Genomic DNA, 19,107 nt, shown 5'->3' with positions numbered 1-19,107 from the left:
CCCAAGCTCTGGAAGATTTTCTTTTTATTTTATTAAAAAAACTACAAACAAACAAAAACCAACAGAAGATTTCTAGCTCCTCGTGTTGATTCATCTATTCTCCCATCTAAATGGTTGTCTAAGTTAAGCTAAGACGCCCAAATTCTCTCTACAACACAGACCCCTCTTCTGAGCATTCTCATACTCAACTAAGGTGTCCTTTGGCTACCTGAGACATAGTCCATCACACCCTTTCCCCCACAAACCTGATTCAAACCTGATTCTCATCAGTCTCTTATCCCAAAGGGGCCATCACTCACTCCAGCACTTACATTAGAACTAGAAGCTACTTCCCCATCCCCCATATTCCACAGCTACCCTTCTCAAATTTACTCCTCTTCTCTGACAGCATCATGTTCAGGTCTTCATTTCTCCTCTCGCTATCATAAAAGCCTGCTACTCTATCTGAAGCATCTACTCTTGCCCTACCCAACTCCTCCTGCAGAGCCCTCTGATGATCTTATAGAAACCCGACTCCTCATGCCATCCTCATGTTTAGAAGACTTTTACATTCCATGATGCACTTAGGATTGGCCTAGATACCTAATACCATCTACAAAGTCCTGGTCTGCCAACCCCACCTCATCCCTCACCACCCAGAACAACACAATATTCCATCCACAGACTTCTTCAAGTCTTGTCTACTGCAAAGTATTAACATGGGCTACTACTCCCCTGCCTCCACATATTCTATAAGACCCTATAAAACACTAGGTTCTAGCCAGTCACGGCAGCTCATACTTGCAATTCCAGTACAAAGGAGGCTAAAGCAGGAGGACTGTTGCAAATTTAGGACTAGCCTGAGCTACACAGTAAGTTTAAAGCCAGCCAGAACTACATAATGAAACTATCTTAAAATAGAGAGCTAGCAGTGGTTACAGGTACTGACTGCTACACAGGAGGCCCAAGTTGGATTCCTAGCACCCATATGGTGGTTCACAATCATCTATAACTCTAGTCTCAGGGGATCCAAAGCCCTCCTCTGACCTTCATGGGCACCAGGCACACACAAGGTACACAGAGATAACAATTCAGGCACAACACCCATACACATTTTAAAGCCAAAAACAAAACAGGGGCTGGAAAGATGGAACTCACCCCAGGTTCAGTTCTTGACACCTATATTAGATGGCTTACAACTGTGTGTAAGGAGATCCGTTGCCCCTTCTGGACTCCAAGGATACCCACATGCACATGGCATTCATACAAACACTCAAACACACATATATATACAAAAGACTGTATTATCTTTCTGTTCTTCGTTGTTGTTTTTGAGATTGGATCTAATATAACCCAGACTATCCCAAAGTAGTTGAAGATGGCCTTGAACTCCACCCCTCACCCCCCATACAGTGTTTCTCTATTTAGCCCTGACTGTCCTGAAACTTCCTCTGTAGACCAGGCTGGCCTCAAAGATTAAAGGCGTGTACGGTCACCTGGCTAAAAATAATCACCTGTGAACAGGCTCCACTGTAAAAGAGAAACTGGGGCTAAACTTCCACTTTGCATCTGTAGTATCAACTGTTTTATACACACAAAGTGTAGTGTCAACTGTTTTATACATACACAAAGCGCCAGATTTACTTTTATAAAAGGTCCACACTCCAGAGGCTTACCATCAGGCAGGGGATCAACCCAGTGTTTGTTGAGTCCCATGGGTATAGAATCCATCTCAGCTTCCCTCTGGGCCTGCTTCAGTTCCCGCCTTTCCTTGGCCAGGGCACTCTGCATCATGGCAGCTTGGGAGAGTGAGCCATCTGGGTTCTGAAACAAAGAGGAAAAGGAAACACACACTGAGAATCTAGGAAAAGGTGGATGCTTAGCTCGATGGAGTGCTGTTCACCTTTAATCCCAGCACTTGGGAGATAGAGGTGGGGAGATCTGAGTTCGAGGCCAGACTGGTTTACACAGTGAGTTTCAGACCAGCCAAGGCAACATAATTGAGACTCTGCCTCAAAATACTGAAAAGGGCAGATGACTACGCTACTGTCACTTAAAACGTGAGAAGGAATAAAGTTCACATCTACGTCTCAGGCCACATGAAAGTAATGGATACATCTGTAACACACACAAATAAAATTAAAAATCAGTGGAAGAAATTTTAGCTTGAAAATGAGAACCCTTAGAGAGTGAACGATACTTTTAAATGCATAAAGGACAAAAGAAAAGGCAGGAGCAAGGTATTGTAGAGATAGCTGTGATCCTAGAACTCCAGAGGCTGAGAAGGAGAATTCCTGGGAGTTTGAGGCCATCCTTGGCAACATAAGGAATACCACGCTAGCCAGGGTTATGTAGTGAGACCTTGACTCAAAAACAAAACAAAATAAATAAAGGAAAACTAGAGAGACGTCTCAGGGAGTAAAGCGCAGGCCCCACAAGTGTGAGGACCCAAGTTCAGACCCCAAGCCCACACAAAGCCAGGCATAGCAGCGTACATCTTTGTAATCCTAGCATTTCTACAATGAAATGGGAAGTAGAGACAAGAGAGCTAGCCTGGTGTGCGCAATGGTGAACAAGAGACCCCTTCTCAAACAAGGTGGAAGGCGAGAACTGTCACCTCAAGTTGTCATCTAACTTCCACACATGATCTGTGATAGAGCCACATGCCTGTACTCTCACAATGTACACACATGTAAACACAAGAGTGGGAGTCGGGGGGAAAGAATAGAAAGTTCTCTATAACCCTGAGAACTAAAGTCAGGCCGGTGTGCGTGTTCCAGCTAGAATTCACCATCGGGTTCTTGACATGCTCCCGCAGAGGCCAGGGGGTTCCCCGCCACCAACGTGCAGCTGTGTGCGCGTGCGAGGACAGCACAGGAAGGCCGCGACGGAGTCACAGCCGCGCGTGGTGGCTCACACCTGAGGGTAGAGGCAGGGACAGATCTGCGAGCTCCAGGCCAACCAGGGCTGCAGACGAAGAGCTTTCCGCAGAGAGCAAACAAACCACCATTATGAGCATTATATGGGCTTGCTGGGCTGGCAGACTTTCAAAAGATAATCTTTTCCACACCAAAATTTTTGAGGATTCTGGTTTGCATTTTTGCAGTTCTGCCCTCCAGGGTCCCAGAGAAGCAAGCCCTAAATCCTAAATGAAGCAATAATGGCAGAGCAAGTACTTCTCTTTATCTCTGCTTTCTCTCAAAAAGCAATAATGTATGCAGACAAAGGCAAAACAGGCAAAGCAGCAGAGCTGAGCCCCTCTCCATTTACAAGACACAGACCCTGGTTACCAGTCAGCCGGCCTGACTCCTGATTATGCTGATACTATTACTTCAAGAAAACAAGGCAGTGGATATTTCCAGGAAAAAGTCCCATTCTTCTGGTTAAGTTGGGGACGTAGACCCCGGCCACCAGGCCCAGGAGTTGTATTGGTCTGGACTCCAAATCCCAGCCTGTCAGGTCCTGACCCTTCCCTGGGGACAATACCCCTGAGCCCATGCCTTCAGCACCAGGTCTTGCTGTTCCTTGGGGATAGAGGTGTGCCTCATTCAGGACCAATCCCACAGGGTATTAAGTGGGCTCCTAGAGGAGAAACACGTGGTTTTCGGGTCTGCATGGGCTCCCTGCTGTCCTATCTCCCTGCCATGCACTCTGCCACCCGAGAGCGTCATTCTTAATAAAACGATGGGCATTTTGATTTGGTTTGATTTGACCTAACTGGATTTCTTGTACCAGCGGAGCTGCCTCTCTCTCATTATTTTTACTTAACACTTCTCACCTTAACAATTTTGATGGGGCTCATATCCATGCTCTGCTTTGTGTGCCCTCTCAGGAATGGAGGCTCCTCCTCAACCAGCTCAATTTCAAGATCTTCATCTAAAAGTCCAACAAAAGGAATTAGCCACAAACAAGACAGAAATAATCAATCATTTTCATTAAAACAATTCCAGGCTGGGGAGACGGCTCAGTAGTTAAGAGCACTGGCTGCTCTTCGAGAGAACCTGGTTCAATTCCCAGCAAATACATGGCAGTTCACAACTTCCTGTAACTCCCAAGATCTGACACCCTCACACAGACACACATGCTGGCAAAACACCAATGAACATTAAAAAACAGCAGCAGCAACAGTAACAACAACAACAAAAACAAAAAAATCCCAACTGACTGCTCTTCCAGAGGACCTGGGTTCAATTCCCAGCACCCACATGGCAGCACATAACTGTCTATAAGTCCAGGGTTTGACACCCTCACACAGACATGCATGCTGGCCAACACCAATGCACATAAAAATAATAATAACACACACAAGTTCCAGGACAGTCAGGGTAACACAGTGAAACAAAAACACAAACAACAACAACAAAAAAAAAAACAAAAAAAACCATGGACTGGACAGATGGCTCAGAGATTAAGAGCACTGGCTGCACTTCTAGAGGTCCTGAGTTCAATTCCCAGCACCCAAATGGCACTCACAACACTGAAACTCCAGTTTCAGTGGATCTGAGTTCTCACCCTCTGCTGCCCCCTGCTGTCCTCCTCAAGCACTGAATTTTTATTCTCAGCAGGTGGCAGGTGGATCTTTGTGAGTTCAAGGTCAGCCTGGTCTACCTAGCAAGTTCTAGGATAGCCAGAGAGCTACATAATGGAGAGACTCTGCCTCAAAAACTATATAAACATATAATAAAAATTTTAAAACCTTTTAAAAATATTTTTTTAAATGGTACTGGGCTGGGCAATAGTGGTGCACAGCTTTAATCCCAGCACTTGGGAGGCAGAGGCAGCTGGATTTCAGTGAGTTCGAGGCCAGTCTGGTCTACGGATCAAATTCCAGGATATCTGGGGCTGTTACACAGAGAAAACCTATGTCAAAAAAAAGAAAAAAGAAAGAAGAAAAAAGGTACTGGATCCCCAAAAAGTAAAAGAACCCAACAGGTCCACCGATAACCTAAACATACGCCTCTCTCTATCCAGGTGAGTGGCGAGCTGCAGGGACCAGACAAACACCGCCTCGGGTAAACTATAAAGAGCCCACTCTACAGAGTGACACAGCTTGCCAGCCAGCCTCCCCAGCCCTCGCCCGGCCAATTCAAGCAGCAGATTACCTTCCTCATCGTCCACCTTAGGGAGAATGCCGGTCTCCTCATCGAAGTCTGGAAACTCTTCTTTGGAAAGCACGTTGGCAGCGATCATCTGGGGAAGGACAGAAGGCAGGACTTGTAACTAAGATCTGAGCCTAGGAGCAAGGCTCTTTCTCAGTGTTAGCTCAGAGACTTCACACAGGGAAACAAACTGCTTCTCCTGGAACAGCATGTCAGAGTCAAGAATGAGGCACACAGGGGGCTGGAGAGATGGCTCAGTGGTTAAGAGCATTGCCTGCTCTTCCAAAGGTCCTGAGTTCAATTCCCAGCAACCACATGGTGGCTCACAACCATCTGTAAAGAGGTCTGGCGCCCTCTTCTGGCCTTCAGGCATACACACAGACAGAATATTGTATACATAATAAATAAATATTAAAAAGAAAAAGAATGAGGCACACATCCATCCCCAGGGAACAGCAAGACATGGTGCCCAGGGGTATTGTCCCCAGGAAGGGTTGCCAGGCCTCCTCTTATTGGCACAAGCACACATTGGTCATCTGGCACATAGCCCTACAGTTACTCATTTAACACTCTCTCTGCCGTACTGGACAATGAGTTCCCTACAGGAACCATGAAATACTGTCTTTGCAGCCCTGGTGCTACACAGGGCTTGACATAGCCTCACTCTACTGCTCACTGCAGAAAGAGGAAAATAACAATTACCACAGAAAAGCACTAAGTTTGAACTCTGCTCACTTTACACCACCACCACTGGCCCTGATGGACAGATCAGGGGCACTAAGGCACACTAGGTGCAATGACTCAGCTCACGTAACTAGTAAGTGGACAGAAGCCACCACGGGCTGCCGTGTCTAGGCCCACACTCCTAACCCCCATACTACATGCTGAGTGCCTCTGAGCCCCAACCTGTTTGATTTCCCACTTCTCTGGGTCAGAGATCCGGGTGAGCCGCTTGCGCTCCAGTGAATCATCTTCTACTTCAGGCGCACTGACGAGCGAGAGGTGGGTGGGTCTGTCAGGGTTCCGCATTGACGTCTCTTCATTGGTCTCCCCGACAAGATTTCGACGTCGATTTGGGTTTAGATCCTCTCCTGTCTCTTGATCCACATCCTAGAGCCAGTAACAAAGGTGCTGTTCATGCGCTGTCTTCCGACACACCCCAGGCCAGCAGCTGTGGAAACAGCCTGAACACATCACCTACCTTCATGCTCAGGCTGGTCTTCGTCCCAGTGAAGGACAATACTTTGACCTTCACCCTCTGGCCTTTGCTCACAACATCAGCCACATTGGCCACCCGGCCTTCCCGTCGGAGCTCAGAGATGTGCACGAGGCCTTCCCACCGCTTCCTGAGAGAAAGTCAGTCAGTTGTAAGATTACATATAGCAAAACAGTTATCAAGCAAGAATGTCTAAACAAACCTGTCCCCTAACTTCAACTTGTTGTGTGTTATTTTGATAGTGTTCTGACAAATAAAGCTTGCTTAGAGTCAGAGGGCGGAGCTAGTCATTAGCTAACCATAGAGGTTTGGAGGACTATAGAGAGAGGACAGAAGACACAGGATGTAGAAAAGTGGGGCTGAGAGAGGATCTCGGCCTTTTTGGACGAGGAATAAGAGGTAGGAAGCAGCTGGTCCTCTGACTCTCTGATCTTTCAGGTTCTTACCCTGATATCTGACTCCCGATTTTTAACTGATAAGGATTACTTAGATCAGCACTTCATCTACTCCTACTGGAACGGCACAAGTCTTCACAGGCCTGAAACCTTTGCACTAGCAGGCGAGGCAGGAGACCATGAGTTACAGTTCAGCCTGGGATACACAGTAAGCCTGAGGCTGCATCCACTGTCTATGATGACGAGACTTTGTCTCAAAAAGATAAAGGAGATGGCCCAGTTGGTGAAGGGCTTGCAGCACAGGCACGAGGACCCGAGTCTGGATCCCCAGCATCCACATAAAAAAGCCATTACCACCCTCCCAAAGAAAAGATACTGACTGAGGGGGAAGGGAGAGATCAATTCTCAACTGTCACAACCAGTAAAGGGCAGATCTCCTGACGGCAGAGGAAGGGATAAATGGCTCTGGGATATTTCAAAATCAAAAAAGAATCTAAGGCTAAGAATGTGGCAGGGAACTTGTCTAATATACTCAAGGCCTTAAACGTGAAGCACAGCACCACAAAACAAACAAAAGCAAACCCAAAGTCAACAGAAAGGCTGGGCACTGTGGCGCAGACCTTTAATCCCAGCAACTGGGAGGCAGAGATAAGTGGATCTCTGTGAGCCTGAGGTCACCTTGGTCTATACAGAGAATTCTAGGACAGCCAGGATAGCCAGACTCCATCTCAAAAATAAAATACAATTTTTTTTTAAAAGGAAAACTTTCTAAGAATGCTGGTATACCTGAATAGCTAAAGTATAACCGTGCATAGCTTCTTAGCAGTAAAAGACATTTTGCCGTCACTGATATGAAAGAGTACCAACCATTACCTTAGGCCCTCCAGCTGCACAAAGCAACCAAACTGCATGATGCTGGTCACTTTGCCATTGTAAATGTCCCCAATGGCAGGCTCTTCAGGGGGAGGACGGTCCACATGCTTGTCCCGCCATCTGTCCATATTCCTCTCCCCATACTTTTCCCGATCCTTCCGATCTTTGAAGGGACTCTGACTTCTGCTCCTGGACCGGTATCTAGACTTCCCCTTAGTCCTCTCCCGGGTCCTGGAATGTGACCGAGAGCGGGACCGGTGTCTCCGCTTATGGTCTCTATCTCTATCTCGCTCTCTGTCTCGGTCTCTGTCTCGCTCTCGGTCCTTGTCTCGGTCTCTGTCCCGGTCTCTGTCGCGGTCTCGGCTCCGACTCCTCTTCTTCTTCTTTGTCCTGTCCCTAATAAATCAACATGAACCTGTCTGAAAAATAAATCAACCCAATTTATCACCTCTGCATCCCCGAGCACCCAGCACAGCACCACTGTGTGTAAGCTGGGCACCCTCTAACTGCTGACCTGGACAGACATTTCAACGACCACCACATCCCGACAGGTCAGTCAGGACTCAGATCACAGACAGCGTTGGCCTCCTTCGGCTCCGGTTTCTAACTTCTGAACACCTTTTTAGCATGGAGCAATGAAAACCCACTCTAGTGCATAGCCAGCTGAGAATCTACACACTTGCCCCAGGGTTTGCTTAACAAGTCCATGAAATTCAACTGTCATAGCCTACTAAATATGCAAATGAACAGGATGAGGATACAAGGGACAAACCTGTGCTCAGTGTCTCTTTGTTTCTCTTGGCCTGCTGCACTGGGCATTAAAGCTTCCAGCTCTTTCAAGACATCCACAGCGACTTTCACATCTTCCTCATCCAGCATGGTCTTCAAGGTCAGAGATCAGCAAAGGAATGAGAAGAAGAAGAAACAATCTGCCCACTGTCAATCACTAGCCTGCAGTGTGGAAGTCACTTCTCTCCATCCAACACGACGTGGGTCCGGGGATCAAACTTGGGTTGTCAAGCGTGGTGGCAAGCACCTTTACCCGCCGAGCCATCTCTCCAGCTCCAGACATCAAAACTTTTCAAAAGCAACATTCTTTCTGCACTCCCCGTTTAATTACTTTCCACAGTTCTTACTACTATCCACTGTGACACAGATTATCAGCCCTCTGTGCTGACAATATCCTGGACTCAGCCAATTGTGTATTTACAGGTTTCCTTGACTCCCTAGGCAATACTTACATACTGCTTACATTATACTGGGTGGTCTAGAAATGATGTAAAGCATGTAAGAGGATGGATGCAAGGATGCTATATGTCATTCTGTCTGAGGAACCTGAGCATCAGATCTTGGTACCTGGGGTTATGGAGCCAGCCCCCTTTAAAGTATAATGACACCCACTTGTTTACTGCCCATCTCTCTTTCCCACTACTTACATGCTAATTTCCTACTCTCCCTCCCAAAACAGCATATAATCTGCAAAAAGGCAGAAAATCTTATCTGTTCTCTTTACTGTTGCTTACTCGGTACTTAGAGTAGTACGTGGCACACAGCAGGTATGATGAACCAGCCTGCCTCCATCTTGGGCTTAAAAGCCTTCTTATATTAAAGACAAGCTAGGTCCATTCCTGTTTATGATTAAATCTCTGTTTCTTAAGGACTGGGCTATGTCCCACTTATAACTACATATGGCTCTATACTGCCTGTTCCAGGGATGGCAATCATGTCTTTGTTTCAAAAAGCTGTTCTGATCACCTTGCAGCTGTGCCTTTGTTTCAGGAGGTAGTTGTAACTATTATGACTACTCTGTTATGGTCTGCTTCTGTAACCACACCTATCTGCCTGCCAAATCTCCCCATTTGGAAACCCCTACCAAAAACTACAAAAACCTATCTTCTCCACGAACAATGCTGACCTCTTAGATCTTGACTTAGGGAGAGGCAGTCCAGGTACACCAATAAAAAAGCTTGCTTTAATTAATTTGGTGATGCTTTGGGTCGGTGGTTTTTCTCCTCAAATCTCTGAGATTAATAGGTACTCAGGAAATTCTAAAATTTATTTATTCATTTTTATTTTTTTGGACACAGTCTCTCTCTGTAGCCCTGGCTCTCCTGGAACTTGATATATAAACCAGGCTGGCCTTGGACTCAGAGAGATCCTTGTCTACCTCCCAAATGCTAAAATTAAAGGGATTCACCAGCACACCTAGCCTAAAAGAAAAATATTACAAATGAAAACATTTCAAAAATTACATCTTTTAATATGCAACAGAGAAAAAATTTTCTAATTTTTACACTGGGCACCTTTGTGAGAATCTTAAGTCTTTTCATATCCCACACCACTGCTCCCCGACACCACTGCTTCCCCGAGTCCCCAAGCTCACGGCCCCTAACTATCATTCTCTGGACCCTTTCATGGTCTTACCCGGAAAAACATACAGCAGACAAAGTTAAAATTCATACAGTCGCTAAGGAGATGAAAAGGAACAGAACGCACACTAGGGCAGACATTCCCCAAATAGCATCCGTACCCGCACTGAAGGGTTGTCTGGCTGGCAAAGGACAGGGAAGAGTTCCTTCAGCTTTTCCTTTTCAGTTTTGGGTTTAACAACTGGATCTTAGTTCATTAAGGAGCATGAAAATGTTAAAAAAAAAAAAGAGAGAGAGAGAGAGATTAAAAAAAGAGAGACATACTTAATAGTATTACAGGTTAATAAAATAACTTCATCATTCAATTTTATCAAATTAAAAAACAAATAGCATTTTGCTACATAGTAATCACAAAATTACTAGAAACAATTTAATTCTCTGAATCCAGGAACTGAAAGCCTCTACAAGCTCTGTGCCCACCACGGAGGGGAGGGGCATGTCAGTCCTCATTTGAATGTCTCAGAATCTAACTAGACCATTCCCTTGCTTAGCAACAGAGGGCAAAGTGCAATTTACAGGGTAGTCGCCTTCCAGACCCTGTGAGGCTCAGCTCAGCTGAGAACCCTGCTCACCTTTGCTAGTAGAAGGCTTTGCCGGAGGCCGCATGGTTTGGATGAGACGCAACAGGTTGCTAATAAGAGAATCCTTTGAAGAAAAGAAGCACAAGACAGAGACGTCATCCTCTGGATCAGTGGTGAAGTGCACAGGGGAAGGCAAAGGATATGCTCCAGGCAAGGGTGCTTGTGCACTTGAACTGAGCTGACTACAGCAAGACAGCACGGAAGGCCACCCTGGGATAGCATGAAGCCAGAGTAATAACTTAGACCAGTGGTTCTCAACCTAGGGGTCACAACCCCTTTGCGGGCAAACAGCACTTTCACAGGGGTCAGCTAAGACCATCAGAAAACACAGGCATTGCAATTCATAGCAGAAGCACAATTACAGTTTTGAAGCAGCAACAGAAATCATTTTATGGCTGGGGTCCTCACAACATGAGGAGCTGTATTAAAGGGTCGCAGTGGCCAGAAGGCTGAGAACCATTGGCTTAGATCACACCCAGAGACCATTTAATTTCCCATCTTTTAAAACTGCCTCCGACACCTCTCGTTCCTGACTTCCTGAGCACAGAACAAGAGCATAAACATCCGCAGAGACTTCATGATGGAAATCCTACCGCATCCTAGAAAAGCCACACTGGAAACCCGGCTCCCTCGCCAGCACGGCACATTACACATTGACGGCTTGTTTAACTGGTATGTACAAACTGTCCCCTTCCTACCTGAAATCCTTTAGTCCTATCAAAATTTAAATTCAATAGCAACACCAAAACAAAAAGGAAAAAAAAAACAACAGAGTCTTCAGATATACATACTGTGAATTCTGCTCCATTTTTGACCAGAGAAGATTTAAAAGTATCGAAGGTGGTATTTTTCTCGGCAAGACTTATCACGAACTCAGCTGTAAATGAGAAAAATTTAAAGGAATTAAAAATGGGGACTCCATCTAGAGATTGTTTCAAGTATGTTAAAAACTAATCAGGTTAGTAGGGCAATGATGGTGCACGCCTTTAATCCCAGCACTCTGGAGGCAGAGGCAGATGGATCTCTGTGAGTTCGAGGCCAGCCTGGTCTACAAGAGCTAGTTTCAGGACAGGCTCCAAAGCTACAGAGAAACCCTGTCTCAAAAAACAAAAACAAAACAAAACAAAACGAAAAAAAACTAACCAGGTTACCCAATAGCCTTAAAAAACTATAATCTAGCCGGGCGATGGTGGCGCACGCCTTTAATCCCAGCACTTGGGAAGCAGAGGCAGGTGGATCTCTGTGAGTTCGAGACCAGCCTGGACTACAGAGCTAGTTCCAGGACAGGCTCCAAAGCCACAGAGAAACCCTGTCTCGAAAAAACAACAACAACAACAACAACAAAAAACCCTATAATCTACTTAGTGCAAAAAAAAAATCAATTTTTTAAAAAATAATTTATGTGCATGGGTGTTGCAATTTGAAAGAAAATGGCCCCCAAATAGGAAACACTATTAGGAGGTGCGGCCTTGTTGGAGTTGCGGTCTTGTTGGAGGATGTATCACTGTGGAGGTGGGCTTTGAGGTCTCATATAAGCTCAAGATAACACCCAGTGTCTCAATTCACTTCCTCTTGCCTGGACAAGACATAGAACTCTCAGTTCCCTCTCCAGCACCATGTCTGCCTGCACACCACCATGTCCCACCATGACATTAATGGACTGAATCTCTGAACTGCAAGCCACCCAATTCAATGTTTTTTAAAGAGTTGCTGTGGTCATGGTGTCTCTTCACAGCAATGGAAACCCTAACTAAGATGGGTGTTTTGCCTGCATGTATACCACAATCACGCCTGGTGCCTGTAGAAGCCAAAGAGGGTGCTGATCCTCTGTGACTGGAGTTACAACAGCTGTGAGCCACCACATGGGTATGGGTGTCAGAATCTAACTCATGCCCTTTGGAAGAGTGGCCCCTGCTCTTAGCCACTGAGCCATTTCTCCAGTCCCAAGAAACTACTTTTATTTAGTTTTTGAAGCTCAAGAAAAAAATCTATTAGTGTTTGGAAGCAAACAACAGGACAAGCAAGCTGAAGCTCCTGGCAGCTGCTAGGAGAGGGGATGAAATCCATACATTTTAGGTCAAGCATGGGGGTCAGAGAAACAGTGAGAGAAGGGATCTCTGCTAGTAGCTGAAAATAAGCTAGGGAGAAGAAACAGCAAAAACATGCTTGCTACCAGGCCAGAATGTGAGTTCAGAGAGTTCCCATTCAAGGTTCTTCTGTCCCAAGACAAAGGACTGCATCAGGGATAGACATCAAAATAAAGACAGTAAATTACAGGAAAACCAGGGCTGTGGGGATGGCCCAGCAGTTAGATGGAGCCCTTATGAAAATGAGGTGTGCTCTTCCAAAGGACCTTGGTTTGATTTCCAGAATCCACATAACAGCTCACACCAATTTGTAACTCCAGTTTCAAGACATCCATAGCCTCTGTGGGCTCCATGCATGCAGTTGACACACAGACATACATTCAGACAAAACACTCATGCACATAAAACAAAACAAAATGAAATAAAATAAAATACTTGGGTCTAGAGAGAAGGCTCACAGGTTCTATTCCCAGTACCCACAAGCTGGCCCACAGCTGTCTGTAATTCCAGTCCCAGGGGATCTGAAACACTCTTCTGGCCTCTGTAGGCCCCAGGCACCCATTTGATGCACAGACACACGTGCAGACAAAACACCCAACTACATAAAGGAAAAAATATTTAAGAATAAAAACCAGGTGACACCTTTTACTCATATTTCTACCACCCATGTCTAAATCTTCGTCCATCCGCAACCATTTTCTCCTGTAAGAAATGAAGCAACCCTGCCCCTATCAAATGGAATTGCTCCCCACATGCTCCTGACTCACAAACACACCCTCTCTTAATTTCTGTTTGGGTTCCCTAGTCATAGTTTGCTCCAAAGCAATAACAGGTGTTTGACAGACAAGAATATGAGAATAGTCAAGAACACAGCTCACGGCACAAACGCTGACTACTGCCTCAGGGTAGCGATGACCTAACAAGATAATGCAGATGGAGAGCTACCCAAAATATCTCGTGAGCTTCTAGAAAATATCAGCCATAATCGCCACTAAAATCTTCACGGGGGCTGCTGCAGCTATTGTTAAAGCCGTATAACCAAACCACCCAGAGCTGAAAAACCATGGTCGCCCCAGCCTTCACTGGCAGCTCTGAGAAACGGTTTCTGACAGTTCGGTCTGGAGGGCTCTCAGGCAGAGGCCACTGTCGCAGGTTCCCGGAGCCCAAGGTCCCGATGACAAACACACAGCCGTCAACCACTTTTCTCTTGCCTCCCTCGACCCCAAACTCAAAGGCCAGAGGGAGCTCCTTCAGCTCACCCAGATCCTTGTCGTTGATGCCCAAGTGATTGTCCAGCTCCGTGCAAACTTTCGACACCAAAGACAGGTACTCGAGTTTAGCGAGCTCTTCCGCGGGGCCGGGCTCCGAGCCCATCAGGACCCCGGCAGTAGCCACGGCCACAGCCATGGCTACAACTTCCCTTCTGTCTCCTTCCGGTCGGCCAGAATGTGAAGCAAGAGTTTCCACTTCCGGGTCGGCGCACGTCTCTTGTTTACTGTGGTTTGAAGAATGTTGAGCGCTACAGCACGAATCAGCGAGACCAGACCGGAAGTCCTCATAGAAGGGCCACACACGCTGAGTTACGCCGGACGTTGCATGGCGCCCTCTACCGGGCGAGAGGACTTTCTCCTTAACGTTCACGCTCCGCGCGCTTCCGCACTGCGTCAGCAGAGGGCGACCGCGGCCTGTGCAAGGTGTCCCTCGCAGACGCGCGCCAGGACAGTCTGCGCCTGCGCATTAGAATCTTCGTGGGAACTACGGAACAGACCGAAATTCAGCAAAATTGACGTGTGTAGTCCCGATGATCGTCCCAGTTTGTGACTTCTTGTCCTTGTCAAGCCATCTCAAGTGACTCTTACACCATCAGATGACGAATTCTGGTTTCTCTTCTGTAAACTGGGATAATACGGTCTAAATAGCTTAGGTAAAGACTAAATGAAATGGCTATGCAAAGAGGCCGGCCCATTATGAATGGTAGTTGCTAGAATACCCCAAAGCTGAGACAGTGTCCCGGTAAAGCTGGTCTCTACACTCCTGTTGCCATTACCCTCGGTCCTCTCGGAACCCGATCCGCTACGTGTCAGCTGTGCTGTGAGCCTGAGGTCATAAATTCAGGTGTCCCAACTCTTTTCCCGTACAGTGGGTGTGAAGCGTTACCCATATCCCGACACTCAGTGTGAGGAGTAAGGAAACTCCTCCCACAAAGTGAACAGCCGTCTCATCAGTCAAAAGATTTTAGCACTGCCTCCATTGCACTGTCTTTGAACTCTCTCCAGCACCTCAACGATAGAGTAAAGAATTACAGTAAGCTGGGCATGGCGGGGCTCTTCCTTTAATCCCAGCTCTTGAGAAGCAATAGCAGGCAGTCTCTGAGTTGGAGGCCAGCCAGAGCTACACAGTGAGACAGGCAGGGGAATACCAGAGCAGGGGTTCTTCCTGCCTCCAACAGCGCCATGCTTCCCGGTTCCCAAGGACTTAGTCCTATGCCATCTGAGTTCCTGATGCCCTTCCCTTTTCTTCCTCCTTTCCCCCATGAACAGAATGGGAAAGCCTGCCCTTGATGGCCTGCTAACCTGGCAGCATGGAGTTGAGATTTCAGGAGTTTATTCCATTTGACCCTCTTTTCCCTGCACCTATTTGGTACTAAAACTTCATGTTTCTATCTAGCTGCACTTTTAACATTTAACAGGATAGAGAGCAAGGGTTAGTTGGTTGATGTGGTTGGTTTTTCAAGATTGGGTTTCTCTGTGTAACCTTGGCTGTCTTGGAACTCACTCTGTAGACCAGACTAGCCTCTGCCTCCTGAGTACTGAGAATAAAGATGTACACCACCACAGTTTGGCAGGAAGCTGGTTTTTGTTGTTGTTTATTTGTTTGTTGTTTGTTTGTTTTTGTATTTTCGAGACAAGGTTTCTCTGTGTCTTTGGAGCCTGTCCTGGAACTAGCTCTTGTAGACCAGGCTGGCCTTAAACTCACAGAGATCCGCCTGCCTCTGCCTTCTGAGTGCTGGGATTAAAGGCGCCACCACTGCCTGGCTCAGGAAGCTGTTTTGAAAGCTCTGTCAGAAAAGACTCTAAACTGGGCGTGTTGGCACATGCCTTTAATCCCAGCACTTGAGAGGAAGAGACAGGTGTACCTCTCTGACTTTGAGGCCAGCCTGGTCTACATAATGAGTTCCAGGACAGCCAGAGCTAAGAGAAAAGACACTGTCTACCAGGTGTGGTACATGCCTGACAAATCCCAGCACTTTACAGGAGACAGGGCAGCCTTAGCTTCATGGTGAGTTTGAAGTAACCTGTGCCGCACAGCAAGAAAGACCCTACTAACAAACAAAATCTATAGAATCATTAACATGTAGTCTTAGTAAATACTGTATGAGCTTTTAGAATTGTTTGGGAACTTTTGCATGTGTGTCTCAAAAGTAAATATGAACAGAAAGATGTATTTCATTTTATTTTGAGGACTGGGGTTGTAACTCAGTTGGTCGAGTGCTTGCTTAGCATTGAACCCTGGGTTCAATCCCCAACATTGTCTAAAGGCAGGCAACATGGAGCTGGAGAGATGGCTCGGTGGTTGAGAGTGCTGACTATTCTTCCAGAGGACTTGGATTCAATTCCCAGCACCTACACAGCAGCTAACAACCTTTGAGGTGCAAGTAGCCAGGCCCCAGCCGCAGAAGACTCTAATGGCCATTTCCAGCCCCTTGAGACACAGGTAGCCGAGCTCCATCCTACAGGGAAAAAGAGTCCCAGATCAGGCCACGAGATCCCACCAATCCCTGATCCTGAAGTTCCACCAATCCCTGAGCTTGCCCAAAAATAGGTCATTAAATCCCACCAATCCCAGGCCACCTTGAAAGCTCTCCCCCTCCACCACAAGAAACCCTATGTAAAGCCTGCCTCCAGCTCAGTTCTCTGCTGCCTCTCTCCCAGGCAGAGGCAGCCACCCTCCTGTGTTTTTCCCAACAAATCTCTTGTGGGAAGCTTGTTATGTGGTGTGACTTTTATGGTATTCTTTGGCTCCCAACTGCCAGGACACCTCCCCCTCAGAGCTGTAACACTTATAGCATATAGAACAAATTATGCACGTGTTCATGGAATCCAGGTCCCAACTCCCTATAAGATACATGGAACCAAATCCAGTTCAAAAGTGAACAACAGCCTGGTAAAGATGGCTCAGCAGGCGAAGGTGGAAGGAGAGAACTGACAAGGTTTGTGTCCTCTGACCTCCACTCACTCCCAACATACCCCAATAAGGAAATAAATGAGTTTTCTTAACAAGTGAATGTAGGCCCGGCAAGACTATTCTGCAGGTAACAGTGTTGCAGCACAGGTCCGAGCAGCTGAGCTCCATTCCTGGAACCCATGGTTGAAGAGAACGGTTAACCCTTGAGAGTTTTCCTCTTGATGCCATGTGTGTTCTTTGTCACACGTGCACCTGCACTCGCATGTCATCATCATGATAAACATGCATTTATTATGTCTATAGTGTTCTGCCTGTGTGTCTGCCTGTATGCCAGAAGAGGGCACCAGATCTCATTATAGACAGTTGGGAGGGGCCGGGGAGATTGCCCAGTGGTTAAGAGCACTGGCTGTTCTTCCAGAGGACCTGAGTTCAATTCCCAGCATCCACATGGCAGCTCACAACAGTCTGCAACTCCAGTTCTAGGGAATCTGGCACCTTCACACAGACATGCATGCAGGCAAGACACCAATGCACATAAAATAAATAAGTCTTTTACAAAAAAGTAGACAGTTGTGAGCCACCATGTGGTTGCTGGGAATTGAACTCATGGCCTCTAAGCCTCCAGCCCGTATCAATTTTTTTTCGTATCAATGCTTTTTAAAAAGTGAATATAGGGCTGGAGAAATGGCTCAGAGGTTAAGAGTACTGACTGCTCTTCCAGAGGACCTGAGTTCAATTCCCAGCATCCACATGGCAGCTCACAACTGTCTGCAACTCCAGTTCTAGGGAATCTGGCACCTTCACACAGACATGCATGCAGGCAAGACACCAATGCACATAAAATAAATAAGTCTTTAAAAAAAAAGTAGACAGTTGTGAGCCACCATGTGGTTGCTGGGAATTGAACTCAGGGCCTCTGAGCCTCCAGCCTGTATCAATGTTTTTTTTTTCGTATCAGTGTTTTTTAAAAAGTGAATATAGGGCTGGAGAAATGGCTCAGAGGTTAAGAGCACTGACTGCTCTTCCAGAGGACCTGAGTTCAATTCCCAGCAACCACATGGTGGCTCACAACCGTCTATGATGAGATCTGGTGCCCTCTTCTGGCCTGCAGGCATACATGCAGGCAGAACACTATTCATAATAAATAAATCTTTTAAAAAATAAAAAGTGAGGGGCTGGAGAGATGGCTCAGAGGTTAAGAGCATTGCCTGCTCTTCCAAAGGTCCTGAGTTCAATTCCCAGCAACCACATGGTGGCTCACAACCATCTGTAAGGAGGTCTGGTGCCCTCTTCTGGCCTGCAGGCATACACACAGACAGAATATTGTATACATAATAAATAAATAAATATTTTTTTAAAACAATAAAAAAATAAAAAGTGAATATAGCCAAGCAGTGGTAGTGCACACCTGCAATCCCTGCACTCGGGAGGCAGAGGCAGGCGGATCTCTGTGAGTTCGAGGTCAATCTGGTCTACGGAGTGTATTCCAGGACAGGCTCCCAGGCTACACAGAGAAACCCTGTCTTGAGAAGAAAAGGAGGGAGAATATAGCTGAACATAGTCGCACACAGCTGAAATCCTGGCATGTAGAAGGTGTTACTTTGCCTGCCCTCCTTTCCTTCCTCTCTCCTTTCTTCGCTCTCTCCCTCCCTTGGTGATAAAGTCTAATAAGCTCGAGGCCCTCAGTTGGAGATCCCTAGCACTAAGAACTAAAGCAAACAGCCTATATGTGGTCACTACTTATTCATCACTTGAGTGGAATAGGAAATGATCACCAGCCGGCAAGACAGAGGAGTAGGTGAAAGTACTTGTGGCCAAGCCTGACAACTGGAGTTTGATCCCCGGGCCCACATGATGGTAAGGAGAACTGACTGCCGCCAGCTGTCCTCTGACCTTCACACACCGTGACATTTACAAGCCCACACCCATACACACACAATAATAAGTATAGTATACAATTATTCCTGGGGCTGGAGAGATGGCTCAGTGGTTAAGAGCACTCACTGCTCTTGTAGGGGATGGGTTCAATTCCCAGTACCTACAGCAGGAGGCTCACAAATGTCTGTAACTCCAATTTCAGGGGACCTGTGTTGTAGAATGTTATTTTAACAGGCAAAGATGTGTTACGTTTGTTTATGTTGCAGAATATTATTTTAACTGTAAAGGTATGTTAGTTTTGTTTATGCTACATTTGTTTAATTATGTAAAGATATGTTGAATTTGTTTCACCTTGTCTGCCTAAGGCACCTTACTGGTCTAATAA

The 19,107-nt window shown here is 46.4% G+C and overlaps 1 protein-coding gene across 1 annotated transcript in view; it reads right to left on the bottom strand.

The window, feature by feature from the left end:
* The window catches only part of Dhx8 (DEAH-box helicase 8), a 32,948-nt gene extending 18,850 nt beyond the window's left edge, over positions 1–14,098 (bottom strand). The window contains exons 1-11 of the mRNA XM_057775107.1: positions 13,919–14,098; positions 11,364–11,449; positions 10,564–10,636; positions 10,093–10,178; positions 8,335–8,444; positions 7,563–7,958; positions 6,280–6,424; positions 5,985–6,188; positions 5,082–5,169; positions 3,758–3,855; positions 1,656–1,803 (exon numbers count right to left, since the gene is read on the bottom strand). Of these exons, the coding sequence (XP_057631090.1) occupies positions 1,656–1,803; positions 3,758–3,855; positions 5,082–5,169; positions 5,985–6,188; positions 6,280–6,424; positions 7,563–7,958; positions 8,335–8,444; positions 10,093–10,178; positions 10,564–10,636; positions 11,364–11,449; positions 13,919–14,066 (1,582 nt within the window). The 5' untranslated portion in view covers positions 14,067–14,098. The remainder of the gene's footprint in view (positions 1–1,655; positions 1,804–3,757; positions 3,856–5,081; positions 5,170–5,984; positions 6,189–6,279; positions 6,425–7,562; positions 7,959–8,334; positions 8,445–10,092; positions 10,179–10,563; positions 10,637–11,363; positions 11,450–13,918) is intronic.
* Between the last annotated feature and the right edge of the window lie 5,009 nt (positions 14,099–19,107).

The sequence above is a fragment of the Chionomys nivalis genome, chromosome 7, assembly GCF_950005125.1.
Source record: "Chionomys nivalis chromosome 7, mChiNiv1.1, whole genome shotgun sequence".
Classification (NCBI taxonomy): Eukaryota; Metazoa; Chordata; class Mammalia; order Rodentia; family Cricetidae; genus Chionomys; species Chionomys nivalis.
This window is presented reverse-complemented; position numbering and strand designations above follow the sequence as displayed.